Source organism: Thunnus thynnus, chromosome 9 (genome assembly GCF_963924715.1).
Source record: "Thunnus thynnus chromosome 9, fThuThy2.1, whole genome shotgun sequence".
NCBI lineage: Eukaryota > Metazoa > Chordata > Actinopteri > Scombriformes > Scombridae > Thunnus > Thunnus thynnus.
Window position 1 is genome coordinate 29,803,049 of NC_089525.1, and position 15,045 is coordinate 29,818,093.

Genomic DNA, 15,045 nt, shown 5'->3' on the forward strand with positions numbered 1-15,045 from the left:
GACTACTAAGGTCTGAGGTCCACCCCATTATCTTGTTGCTGCTCTCTCTCTCTCTGTCTCTTTCTCACCACACAAAAGCAAACACTGAAACACACACCAGCACACACACCAGTTTCCCTGGTGGCTGCCTGATTAAGGTTTCCTTGCCTCATACTTTAGATTTACTGTAATCGTCGAAAGAGGGAGGGAGGAAATGAAAAGGAAGGAAAAGAAAACTGGAGGGATGGAGGAACAAAGAGGGGATAAAGAGAGTGATGGAGTAAGAGAAGAGAGGGGGTTAGGGAGCTGTGCAGGGAGGGAGGGAGTGAGAGAGGTGGCGGAGGAGGGTGGAATGACAAGAAACAAGACTGTGACAGGGAGTAGATGAGGGAAGTATTAAGGGAGAATGGGATGATAGAGACAAGAGGGAGTAGAGGAAAGAATGAATAAATGAAGGAATGAATGAATGGAAAGGGGGGGGAGGGAGAAAGAGAGAGAGAGAGAGAAACTCTGAGGCCACCGAGGACAGAAAACATCTCCCATTAAAAGGAGAGCAGCTTCTGCAGCTTCTGCCGGTCCAGAGTGCAGCGCGACTTTACGACCTCTGCTGTGAGCCGCTGATGATATAACGCCCAGTTTTAAAGATCAATTTGTCACTTTTCATTTCCTCCTACACCTCATTCTCCTCCTCTTCCTCCGAGGCCGAGGACAGAGATGCCAGAGGAGGAGGAGGAGGAGGAGGAAGTGGAGGAGGAGGAGGGAATCGGGCCGGAGTTGCAGCTTCATCGAGACAAAGAGGTGAGAAAACCGATTTCTATGTACGAGCACGTTTGATGATGTCATCTGCAGTAAATCCTCCCCTCTCCCCCTGCATGGCATCCCGTTCCTGCAGTGAGAGCCCAACACACACACACAAAAACACACATGCATGCACTCACACACACACACACACACACACACACACACACACACACACACACACACACATTGCTCCTACTGCCCAGCAGATTGAATCAATTCCTCATTTGTCCTGACTTTTCTCCCCACATGTCACTGATAAGCTGTGGCCGATGGCTTTAAAACTGTGGTCCAGGGCCTCCAGCAGTCCTTGAAAAGGTTTCATGGGGGTCCAGATAAAAAAAAGAGGAAAAGCACTTTGATTTCATTCACTACAAGTTAAAGGACCAGAAAGGTGTTTTTCAATGCTTTATACCACAAGACTGATTCCCTACCTTCCATGCAGACATCAGTTCCTGTACAGCTTGTCAACGACTGAGTAAATGACTGGTGATAATTAACTCTGACTGTCAGACTGTATTGTATCATGATATTATGATAATATTGTATTAGTGTTTGACAAAATTCTACTTTACAGAATAATGATTTCAAGCAAACTGTGATTAAAATTAAATGAGGTATTTAAGGTTTTGTGTATCACATTTGAAGACATTTGAAATGTTTTAATTGCACTGAATGCTAATTTGATTTTGATTTGATTTCATGTGTTACTGTATGTGACATTTGTCATATTGTAATATCTATGAAGGAAATTAATTTTCATTACCTTTATTTTTGTTTGACATTTCTACTGCAGTTGCAAGCAAGGGTCATTTGTCTTTGGACATCCTACTATCCAAACTAAACTTACCAACATCAGGAAAACTGATTTTATAAAAATGATTTTGTATATTTGCCTGAAGAGGTTGTTGCTCAGCAGTTGTTGTTTTTGAGACATCCTTGAACACACCGAGCTTTCAAAAAAGAACGTGCAACCACATTACTGCATTGATGATAATTGTGTGTTTTTGATAAATTTGCTGCCCACTATTAGCACAATGAAACAGTGTTATACGTGTGGCTTCCTGTTTTATATTTTGCATGCGGGCAAGATGTACGTATATTCCTGCCAATGGTTTCGCATTATTCCTTTGACCTACAGGTGGCGGTAACACACCAAGAAACGCCAGCAAAATGCCAGGGACGAAGAAGAATGCTAGCAAGTAAACATGGATGTAAACAATGACAATTTGAAAATTTGGTTTTGCAAATGTTTTACGAAGGAGGAAATGCATCAACACATTTGTTAGACACAACGTGTTTTGGTGAGTAACACTAGATGTAAATCCCACAGGGCACCTTCAAAGGTCCTGCCCATACACACACAAGTTTCATTTATTCCCAGGTTGAAGTTTGTCCTTAGAATTATGTGAGTTCATCAAAATCCATGTACTATTAAAGTTTAATTCAATGTGTAACATTCACATGGATTTTATTTGCCCTTTCAAACAAATCCATTGATTTCCTCTAAAATGAATTTATTTCACTGTGACATTTCGCTGTTTTAAATGTCACCACCCTAAATCACAGCTAAATGTGGTCTGCTGTAACACAGTTAGCTGTGCTGCAAAGTGGAAAGAGTATGTTGCTAGTTACCACTGGTCGGTAAGACAAGCAAGATTTTTTTTTTTGAGTGTGTAGTTACTCTTTTGAATACATAACTAACATGGTACTCTCTAACACCCCAGTACAGACTGCAGAGATGTGCTTTCAAGTATTTTTGCTCTAAAGTTTGTCTTCTGGGGATCCTTGACATGACAAACTTTGAGAACTTCGGACCTATGGCTTGCATTTCAAAGACTGAGAGGGTCATGGGTGACAGAGACGAGCGCTTCCTTGGGGCCAAGCAAGACGACCTTTCCCTTCACTGTATATAACAGGCAGAATACAAATGTCAGCCTAGAAGGGAGCAGATGGAGTGTGAGTTTCTCCTCACAGCACAGAGAGAAAGAGAGTGAGATAATAGCCCACAGCTAATCCACTGCACACTGAAAACTCATTACTCCTAAGAAAGAAACAAAAAAAAAATTTTGCTCCCCAAGATGGAAAGAAATACTCCGCTTAAGGTGAAGACCTTGGCACAGACTGCTTGGTTTTCCTCATGTGTGAAATTTCTTTTGTGCACAGTTCAGCGTATTTGACTCGTCTTTATTGACGGGGAGCTTTGTTAGAGCCCCTCGGTAGGCACCCGCCGCTCCCCAGGACACCCACTAACACACTCACCAGCAGCGAACCACACACGTCTACACACATGATAGACACGCACCTACTGACACATGCTAAACACAACACACTGAGACTATCAGCCTTAAACCAACATACCAATATGTTTGTATACTTTTCCAGGCAGCTTTTGGTTTCCATTCATTTCTGTATGATATGAAAATGTATTTGCACTTTTATTGTGAGTTCTTTTACAATACACATCATGTCTGCATTCATTTTGTCAAAAGCAGTTTGGGTGCAGATAGGCTTCAAAAGTCTGCACTACATTACCTCACAACAATGATGTAACCTTAACAATGCAGACTTGATGGCTTACACAAGAGCCTGCTAATTGATCTTCATCTCATTTTGGAGATTAATGGAAGCCAACAGCTGCCAATAGTCATGATGTCAAGTACAATTGATATTTTTTTGGTAAATGGGTTAATCTGCTGGTCCTTTAAATCTCATTTCAGTTACAAGGAATTCCAATCCCATTTTGCAGGATATGCTGTCGTTCATGTATTCTTCTGGTATCAGTGAAACTACTAATTGTAAACCATAGAGCTCTACAACTGTTATATGCAAACATAAAACCAAATTAATGAATGTATTAGTGTAATCTATGAATTACATTTTTCTGCAAATGTAAAATATTAATTAGCAGCGTCTATACAAATGTATTTTAAGTATTCTTTCCAGAAGCTGCCACTGGACGAAAGAGGAAGAGCGTCTTCAATCGTCTTCTGTGAATATTTAAACATTGAGAAAAAGGGAGCAGGTAACACACTGCAGCAGTGCTGTGACATCACGCAAACAATGGTGAGCTCTTTCCAAACACGAAAAGCTCCGTCAGCTTCATCCAAAATGATTACCATGTTATATGCCTTGCATTGTTTTCACCAGAGTTCCCACAGCGATTGTCACCAATAACATTTTACATCAATCATCTCAGATTTACAGAATTTAAATGAATGAGAATAAAATGGATTCTTGACCACAAAAAAAAAACACAAAGATGGAGCTTCACACTTCACCCAGCATCTGTTAAATGAAGTTGACCCTGTTCCACCTCACGCTTTAACATCTCCACCTGCTGCACTGTACAGATTCAGTGCGACATGACCTCAGATACACTATCACCTCCCGAGACTGACAAGGCACACAAGAAAGAGTCACGACTGCATGTGCATGCTACATTAAATCATGTAATGGAGAACAGGTGGTCAAACAATGTGTGTACGCAGCTGTAAAGCATGTGAAGAAATAACAACTCCCATTTCTCTCCTGCGCCGCTGTGATTCCATCAATGAGGACTTTAATTAACTGACCCTTTAAAAGTCATCATCGATTACTAATCAATTATCAGACGTTCATTAGCGAAATTGTAGGTTTTTGGTGCTATGCAGAAAGCAGCAAAAAGCCATCAGAGCTCTTTCCTATTCTAACTTAGAACATGTTATATTAAAACTATAGTTATAGCTATAACTATAGCACAATGACAATAACTTCTCAAACCACCCCTGCAACGTCTCCTCCATTGAACATACAGTTCAATGGAGGAGACGTTGCAGGGGTGGTTTGAGAAGTTTCTTTGGGAACTTCAAAAGATGGAAAAAAGTGGAGGATTCCTTCATGTTACAGTACCTGAAACATCCCCTTCATGGTTAAAAGAAACCAACACTGACTGTTTATTGTAGACAAGTTACATCATCCCATGTTTCATTAAATACAACAGCTTTGTAGATTTCAACCAAACCGTTTCAGATAAGGATGACACAGTGTGAAATATGAGTATTAAAGACTCTGAAAACCTATTTTCTTAATCAGCTTCTTACTGATCTCAGTGATGGGGTCCTACATAAACATACAATTTCCAGCCAATGTTTGCACAGTTTTGATTCTCTCACCTGAGAGATTTTTGTCCGTGCTGTTCTCACAGGTTTGAAGTGGGCGGGGCTCAAATGGAAAAAAGCTGATGTCATATACTTCCATGCACCAATTAGGATTGAGCAACATTTTTATTCAACATGTGATTACAGATGTGAGGGTTGTTTGCTTATGTTACCTTGCTACCGTCCATCAAATCATATCAAACTACACCCACATTATCCTGATGAAGCAGATAAGCTGGATTTTGGAATTTTAAACTTATACAATTATAACTTAGGATGCTTTTGTCCCCAATCTTTAACTTAAATTGTTGCTTATTTAATCTTAAAACTCAGTCAACAAAGGAATATCAGTGCAGATTCTACAGAGGCTGACAATCTCGCGACCACACCAACCAGCAGCTGACTATGGTTTGATTTCCACTCTGCTCTGTGGAAACACTCCCTGTAAGCCTGCAATGGACTAATCACAGAGAAGCGTCTTTCTCCGTGAAAACCACTTAGGTTCTTTCACCTTCCATCGCGCTATCTACACATTCATACATGATAACAAGTTCATATTCCTTTAAAATTCATTACTCTGTTACTATAATCTCATGTCCGGGGAGCCATTGCAGCACAAGCAATTAGGAAAATCATTCACATGCATGCTGGAATGAAATTATTGAAGATTAGATTCTGCTTTGATTATCTTTTTTCCCCCTTCAGGTAGAAAATGTGTACTCAGCATGTTGAGATAAGAGGGGCTGCAGCGTCCAGCCAAGAAGCACCAACACAGCCTGATTAATGGTAAGACTGAGCCATGGCAAAGACCTGTTTTAACACCTCTTGGTAAGCAGGCTGCACTCGCTGGGACATGAAATGCCCTTTTCGCCACAGCGGTTTGGTCTACGTTACAAATCACCAGCCTGTTACAGTAAGCTGTACACAGAGTGCCCCAGGGGCCAACTGCGCCATGTGTGCAGCGAGCCAGCAGCAGATGATAGGAAAAAAAACGCAAATAGCGCCAAAGCACATACTGGGAATGTGGGGGGTTGGGTGGGTGGGGGGGGGTAATAAAAGATGAATTGACTTCTTCCTCTGCAGCTGTCTAAAATTGAAGTAGTAATGATGTGTGAATGTGTGCAGCAAGACATGAAATTATACTGAATATCAAAAAGTCAGAAAGACAGAAGTTTGGAGAGGAAAAAAAAAAAAAAACTCCAGAAAAAGCAGAAACCATCATCGGACTCACATTTACACACATGTATGCGTTCACACACTGGGGTTCAACAATGAAAAAACATCAAACTTACCTCCCAACGCTTGCTTCATAACGAAATTCATGATGATGGCTTTTAATTCCCTGCCTTCCTTATCTGAGCGATGTTACATTCAATTGTGATGGAAAAGTAGAAGTCCTTTTTAGCCAGATCTGAAACAGAAAGTGACAAAAAAAAATCCCCCTCATGAAAAAGGTCAAAAAGTCTATTATCAAATTTAGCAGGAAAATACAAAAAAACACAGCAAAATCAACATACAACACCGGAGTGACCATGACATTCAATACTGTACCATTAAGTATAAGGTTACAAACATACTGTTGAAAACAAAAGACATGATTTGCATCCCTACACATTATTCTAATCACATATATGTACATATATAGTATAGGAATATTCTACTTTTTTCTGAAAATATTCAATATTCTTCTCTAGTTTAAGCTTGCAAGGAGCCAAACAGTCACATGTAGGCTCATTGTATCTTTATTTGTGTGTTAGGCACGTTTCCTCAATGCGCCAACTGAAGGACACCGAGGTCAATGGTTCAAACACAACCTGCACACAACGGACAGCACAGAAAACCACCAAATATCTCAGATCTACGGACCGAATCAGCAGCTATGGCTCCTTATCTCCTTGCAAATGTGGCGCTTTTAAAAGAATTCCGGACAGCTGAGTGTCTATAGTGTCAGGCAGTGACGGGAATATGTGTCACGACAGTCAGTAATAACCTCTTTGTGGCCCGAGCGTTGCCCGCAGCAGAGCGACTTTTGAGAAAGTGCACGGTGCAAGTGCTCAGCTGGTTCAGGACAGTCTGCTGACATGCATGTGCACGCCGGACGGAACCACTGATGTGTATTTTTCCTGATCATGTGGTAAAACTTTCCATCCTCCATTGGAGGGACACTGGAAACAGCCATCCCACTCCCAAAAGCTGCTCGTACAGTACGTTAATTAAGCAGCAACGCAGACTCGTGCGTGCGTGTTTATAGCCAAATATACAATGAATGTAGAGTAAACATGTTCAAAATCGACGTGAACGTGCATTCGCGTGCAAAGAGAAGAGATACGGTGTAAGAGCAGAGACACACACATGCACTTCCTCGTTTGATCAGAGGCTGGTTTCAGCACCACCGCGAGTGGATAGCTCCCCAAGCCCGTTGAATTGCATTGAAGCAGCCGCATCAAACAGCAATTTACCTCCGTCCGGCTGACTGGCTGAAATCCTCCTCTCACTCACACCAAACAGGATCAGAGAGCAGAGCTTCAGCTGCAGCACGCTCCGGAACGAAGTTATCCTGCAGCAGGCAACAGCAGCACAGGCTAATCTAACTGCTCGTCCCTTGCATCTCCGGCTCCCGGGGCTGGAAAAAGGACGTCCTTGGTGCTTCCTCCTGCCTGCCGCTTCGTCTTCCTGCACACACACTCACTCTCTTTCTCTCTCTCTCTCTCTCACTCTCTCACTCTCTCTCTCTCTCACACACACACACAAACACACACGTAGAGAGAGAAGAGGAGGAGGAGGAGTAGAGAGAGAGGGGGGGCGGGGTGGTGGTGGTGGTGGTTTGCGGAGGGTGAAGCAGCTGCCGTTCACACCGTGATGGGAAAGAGCGACTGAATCACATGGAGGGACGGAGGGAGAAACGTCCCACTAACGTCCCCCTGACCGGTAGAGAGAGATCAATTATTCAGCCCTGACGCTGGCTGGCCGCTCCGTCCTACAGCCCGCCCCCCCTTCTCTGCAACAGGGAGAGGGACTCGGCTTGCACTTAAAACGGTAGTGGAGAATATAACGGGAATATAATGGATGGATACGTTGTAGCTTGATGTCTCTCGGCTTGTGTCTGATGTGATGCTTAATGTGACACAGATTCGGTTTACATTCATGTGGTGCGATGAGAAAAATCACAAAATGTTCCTACGGGGTTCGTTTGATATTCCTACAGAGAATTCCAGTGTGTCGGTGCTCAGTAGTTTATTATGATCTTATTGTTCTGTAGTATATTTACATTCTATGGTAAATTAGACGTCAGGACATCATCAGTGGTGTGCACAGACTCTGTAAGGAGCATGGGGTGAAATGAAAAAGGGACACCTCTTCCAGGCTGGGTACATTTTAGCTGTAGGTCACATCATTGGGGCACTTTTCTCATATGGCCTTTTGATGTGGCAAAAAAAACAAAAAAAACATTGATATGTCCTGTTATAGAAAGCCAAAGCCACAACGTCATATTCAGCATTTCTTTCATCTGTCTGTCTAAGAAAACTCAAGCATTCTCCTGATGTCCACCTTCCATATTTTAGGAGCTTTTAGAAGCAGAAACCTTCACAATTTTAATAAAGTTAAATAACAATTTATTTAGCGTACAAAAAAAACACAGCTTGGCAGTGCGGGTACTTAGATCATTGTTACATGGTTTCCTCTGTATCCATAGTATATATATATAGTCAATTTCCCTCTTCAGCTGTAATCTATACTGTTCAAAACCTTCTACACTGTTGTCCTTTCTGTCCTGCTGTTATTACAGCCACTTGTCTCTTTTGGTCTTGCCTCTTTTGTCAGGCCGTTTAGTTTAACCCTCGATGGTCTAATAAGGCTTATAGGAAAATGGGTTCGTAAACAAAACAACAAACTGTTGATAAAGGTTATGTTCCAAGGCAAGATCTGTAGTTATTTGCATTGTTAAAAATGTCAACAAGGTTTCAAAATGAGCTTTTTCTACTTCTGGAACTAAACTTGGAAGTTCTGGTTTCACTTCAGCTCTCATTAGCCCAAACATATCCTGGTTAAATAAAGGTTTCAGAAAAAGGGTATACTGACCAAAAATGAGCCCCTGCACATGCCACTAGGGCTAGCTTTACTGTACATGCTGCTACTGTACATCTTCGGCTTAAACACACCTCAAACCACAAGTCAAAGCATTCAACAGTCAATGAATTACATTTGGACTGGATAGCTTGAAGTCCTATGATGTGCCTTAATGTACCAACAATACTCAATAGTGTTTTCTGTTGTTAATCGTATTAATTTAGCATGAACTTAACCCTCTGAAATAAATAAAATAATAATAATATAAAATAACAGGTGTGGCAGTGATTTTATTATTTGGTATAAAATGAAATGTATAGTAATCTTATAGTACAAGTATAGTAGTAGAGTTAATAAATGAGAGGATATGGTGACAGTCACAATACAATAACACCCAAGTGTTTCTTACTGACCCAGGACACAGTTTCCTGCCCATAGAATTGAACCAGAAACCTCATAATTAACAGGATTCCTCTCTAGTCTGCGGGAAACCATCTTCTCACCTTCATTACCACTCAAGATGTTTCAAAAGGTTGACCATGAGAGTCTCAACTGTGACTACAGACACTTTAATGTGCTGTCAGGTCTTCGCAGGTTTCATGATGATTAGGTGACAATGTGAGGAAGTGTGAAACGGGAAGGATCAGTGATTTGAAGATTAAAGTGAGAGAAAGAAAAAGTCAATATTCTTTGAAATTTGTCACATTTTCTTACACAAACACTTCCTCAGTATTTGTAACAAATGCTCTCTGAGGGTTAGTTTTGTTATTTCTGGGGAACCAAAAAAACACACTGATGTGAAAATATTTGAACATCCTCGAAGTCTAGTGGTGAAAATTGTAGCTCTCCAGACCCGGCGCTGTACTATTCCCAAAGTCCCCGCTTCATCTCAACAAATCAGTAAGTTGTTATTGTCGTAGCTGCTTTGAATTTGTAACTTGCATTCATGGCAGCATGGCTGACACTTCCTCTATGACCAATCGGGTGGTGCGTGATGGGCTTTATTTGAACCTATGAAGAGTTCTGTTGAGTGGATCATCCTTCAGTTTTGTTAATTAGCCAGCTTGGAAGAAAAATAATGAACTTTTACTAACCTTTGGAATACTTTTTGCTCACAGTAGCACCATAACTATAACAGACACTAAAGTTACATCTATATTTTATTTTTATTTTTCTCCCAAGTCCATTTCAAATATGAGTTTTTGTGGAGACAGATTCATACATACTATATGACACTGTCACACTCTTCTTCTCTTTTGAGAGTTAGAGGTTGTCTCACATTTCAAACCCAGCACACAATTGTTATGGCTACTGCATTACAACAAATAGGAAAAAAAAACATTATTATAACATTTTTACTGTGATTCCATATGACATATTTGGTATATTTGGAAAAGCTGTCATATTGACAAAAGTTTAAATGAAACTTTTTTGAGTTTTAAGTGTATTTTGTCAAAGAATAGTGGTACATCACTGAAGAAATACTGTTATAGTCTCACTCTAACCCATGAGCTTGAACCTTAGCAGACATAATATGATTTTTATTGAGCTTGTTTCAGTCCATAATGCCACTTGAGCCCTTTTTGTTCCCAGTTCATAATATTCTTTCCTATCTGGATCTTGCTTGCAGGGAGGTTTAACCTGTTAGGCTGATCTTTTCAGGGACACCTAACATAATACAGTATTAAACTTTATCCTGGTAGATGATGTGTTCTGCAAATTTATGCAAAGCTGTGGCACTAAAATTTCACATCTTACACTCGTTTGAGCTGTATCTAATTTAGCATCCCATTCAGCATTCAGAAATGCTCTTTGGTTTGCATGATTTATATGTAAAATCGTGCCAACTTGAATCCCGTCACTATTCAGTTGTATAGCAGGAACTTGACATGTTTCCTGGAATAAGGCTGCATGTAGAGAATTTTAATCCCCACTCTCATTTTTATCTCACCCGTCCACTTCATTTGAGGAATCTCTGTAACAAAAGGTTGAACAGCCTGCCAAACTCAGGTAATTAGGCTTCCTCAGTTTCCCCACAGATGTATTTTCTTCCAAATACTGTAGCTCAGACCGAGATAAAGTCACGTAATTTTATGTGTCCATCTGCACATACATGAGGCTTGAGTTTGAGCGGTTAGGCTGAGTTCACAGCAAGTGGAAAATGATGTAATAAAAGGAACAGAGCTATTGTGTACCATGATTTTCTTCAGTTTTAAACAGCTTGTAAAGGGCAAGATAGAAATACAGACATCTTGTTCTGTATTGCAAAGTGGGACTGCAGCACAGAAAGGACGAGGAAGATCTTTAAACAAGATCTCCAAATTACACGACAAAATACGTTGCCAGTCTATGCACCATAACATTTGTCTGCCCTAGAGATGTGCAGAGAGCCCAGCATTTGTATTTGTATCTGTATTTGTTGAGGTAGCAAAATTATTTGTATTTGTATTTGTATTCAAGTAAAAGTGGAAAAAGGCACTTTTAGAAAATTAAAGTGTTACAATAAGTGTTCATGAATAAACCGGGTCTCCAACTGGAGTCTCCCAGATCATAGACGACTGCGCTGACTACTGATCTAAAACTTTACTCATCACCTCATTGCAGACAGACCTCTAATTATTTATACACCCATAACACAGAGACAGCACAGCGTGTAGTGTGTAAGAAGGAACTTCAAAGACGATTCTTGCTTTGCACTTTTTATTTATTTCCTATTTTTTTACAACCTAACTTCGTGGAAAAGAGAAGGGGGAGTCCTTTGGGAGCACTTCACTTGTGTCAGTAGCTCAACTTTATCTCTGGGGAACACCCCCAACTCTGGGAGTAATGTCCAAATAAGGAAATGTGTTATGCAGCAGGTGGATGTGACTCCCCTCGTTGAGACCTGCTGATAGACGTAACAGCGGAGCAGAGGAGAGACACTGAGATAGCGATGTAACCGACCTGCACGCTGGCATTTGACTTTTTTTTCATCCTGAAAACAAATAATTTTTAAAATATTTGTATGTGCTTTGCTGAATAATGTATTTGTATTCAGGCACACTCCTAGTCTGCACCTTCCAAAACAGTATCACATCACTGTTGAACAATACTGTACATGTTTTATGATATGACAACACTATGCTTAAAGTCTGGTTAGGTTTAGGAACCAAACAAAATGGGAAACATTGTAGCTGTAGTTAAAATGACTACTTCCTGAAGTTAGGAGACCTTCGTCATCATGTTTACAATAATAATCACATGGTTACGGTCATGTTGCCTCGCAGTTGTAAACGGGAAACGAACAGCAATCTCCCATGTTAACAATCGATATTTTGTTGACCCGTCCACACCAGCCTCCCCCATGTGGATTGTGTTGCTATATAATAACATTATTTTCACCTTTGTTCCTGTCACATTTGTTACGGCTGCTAGAGGGCGCTGTAACTTTAACATGCATGTATATTATTTGGGGACTGTTCCTTGTGTTTTTCTTTGGAGGACAGTCTCAGATGTTTTTCTCTTCCATGCTCAGGAGATGCAAATTATAAAATGTCTAAATATTGCCCTGTCTAGAGAAAAGCTGGCTTCACCAACATTAAATCTTGTCCTTCTTTCATCCCTTTGGTTTCTTTTGACATAAAGCTTCAAAGACTAGCTGGGTGGCTTAGCGTGAGCACAGTCTGCATGTCTAGCTGATGTCACCTTACAGGATTTCTGGAAGTCTCTAAACTTTAAAGTGACCTCGCCTTTTCATGTTGCACAAACTTGCTGAGTGCAGCTTTCATACAGAGGTCATTTAATGCACTGCCTTCTAATCTGGCCTGTACTTCTTTGTCAAGCAAACATGCATAATCGTTTAAGACCACAAGGATTTGCACATCAGAGCTGACTCTTGCATTCCTTATCACTGGTCACTTAAACTGCAATCTGATCTAGAGCTTCTTTTAACACAGCAGGAGTGAGTATGCAAAATGTTAATTACATTTTTATCTGATATAATTTCTCTTGATTTCCAGATGTTGATCTGTCGAGTTTGTACTCAGATTGAGTAGATATTTAGAATCATGTCGTGATCTTGTACCTGCATGGGACAGGTGCTGGATTCAACCGATTATAGCAGTAGAAAAGGAGGAAAAGGAAACACTGTGAACTAAATCCTGAATTAATTGTCTGTCCACTGTATACAAACAGTAGACGCTATATTGAGGATTATTTGACGATAATCTTTGGAAAATGGAGCGGTACACCACCTGAACAATGTCTGAATGAATGAATTATGACATGAATTATGTCCTAAAACTCATAATATCTGAGTCAAATTTGAGCATAATTCAAATAATCTTAATTCACTATTTATAGGTACAGATAAGTGTTAGTTATGTTGCAGTCTTGCCTGAAAATGTTACATGCAGTCATAATATTGAGTTGACCCAACTTGTTTATTTGACCATATGAAGTAATTTAATGTGTTTCAATTGTAATATTTGAGTCAGTGACTAACTACAGTAAATCTGCATTATTTCATGTATGAATGTTACATATCAGTCACCTAAAAGCACTTAAAAAAGAAATGTTCTATACAATCAGTGCTCAGTTGAAGCTCATTTGTTTCTATTAGCTTCAAATGTCAAACTACAGTATTGTTGCTGCCACATGACTTTGCCTTCAAGGATGCCTATTGGCCAGAGCAGAGGTCATTTGTGTCCACCCACAAGCCTCCATACAGTATGTACCCTCATCAGCCTCTGAGATGACTATTGATTAGGGACGAAGATCAATGGTAACTCTCATTATATGCTTTTTTAAGCCATTTCTGTCATTGCAGTATAGCACTATTTGTTTGATTTGCAGGTCTTGTAAGCCCTTAAGGACTGAGCACCAGGAGGGGTGCAGGACACTCGAATAACAAATCAATCAAATGCATTATGTCCTTTGATCAATCTTATTGATATACACTTTTCTATAACAGTGCTGTAAATATGCATGCAGCATGTGATAGTGTGGCACTGGACGTTACCCGGCTGGCTGACTTAGGACTCCACAGCTTCATATCGTGGGGACACCATGAATTTTTAAACATCCTGAGCATACTGAACAGTGAAGCTGTGGATTCTGCTGCACGTGAATATAAAGAAGTTTCCATGGATGCTTTTGATGTTTTCTTCTAGGAAAACTTTTTATGTTTGCAGACCACTGGTGGAAATAGTTAATGACCCAGGAATAAAAATACATTGAGGTCATTCAGTCATCTGACTTGCAGAAACCATCACAGTTAAAAATCAGCTAATTATTTACTTATTACATTTACTTTCAGCTGTGGTCAGTCATTCTAATATTCATTTTATTGTTATTTATTTCTTATGAGATGCTCTACGACTGACACTCACACACTCAGGGTGCAAGATGTCTCAAATATACATGGGCCTGAAGTGGTTAAATTGCCTTTAGTTCATGATATCGTAATTTCAACAAAAGCATCTCATCTGGTTTATGTTTCAAATGTAAGAACAGAGTTTGAACATGTGTTCATACACATGATTTTAAATTAATTACTGGTGACAAATTGTCTTTTGTAAGTTTCAGAACATGTTTTCCGTTGATGAACAGACTGAATATGTGCAACATTTTTCCTTGCTAATTTTATTTCCTGATCCAGAGATTTTGGTTGCTTAAATTTGTTGCTCTAATACTTAAGAATAATGTTTTTTTGTTCAAGTAGCAGGTTTGCTCCCAGAGAGGTTGTGGGTTTAAATCCTGTGTGAACCTGTAAGTATAAAATTTGTTTCTTGAACAACAAGAAACAAGAAGCCTCCATATTGTCATGTGACTCTAGGCAGCATTTTTAACTACAAGACTATGTTCAGCACTCCATTTTAGTCCAGATTAATTCTATCTGTTTATTTATTTACATCTATTAATCCATCATTATTTTCATCAGAGTTGTTAAATTTTCTTATATGCATCACTACTCTGTAAATCAGAATTACAGCTAACATGCCCCTTTCTGTAAAACCGCTCAAGTGAGGATGTTATGTTAAGTGCCAAAGGGTTATATTATAGTCACACCTGAATGAAATCC

The 15,045-nt window shown here is 39.9% G+C and overlaps 1 protein-coding gene across 1 annotated transcript in view; it reads right to left on the minus strand.

Moving 5' to 3' along the window:
* Window positions 1–7,834, minus strand: part of LOC137189888 (complexin-2-like) — a 61,391-nt gene extending 53,557 nt beyond the window's left edge. The window contains exons 1-2 of the mRNA XM_067600001.1: window positions 7,376–7,834; window positions 6,209–6,327 (exon numbers count right to left, since the gene is read on the minus strand). Coding sequence (XP_067456102.1) covers window positions 6,209–6,239 — 31 coding nt within the window. The 5' untranslated portion in view covers window positions 6,240–6,327; window positions 7,376–7,834. The remainder of the gene's footprint in view (window positions 1–6,208; window positions 6,328–7,375) is intronic.
* Window positions 7,835–15,045: the final 7,211 nt, after the last annotated feature.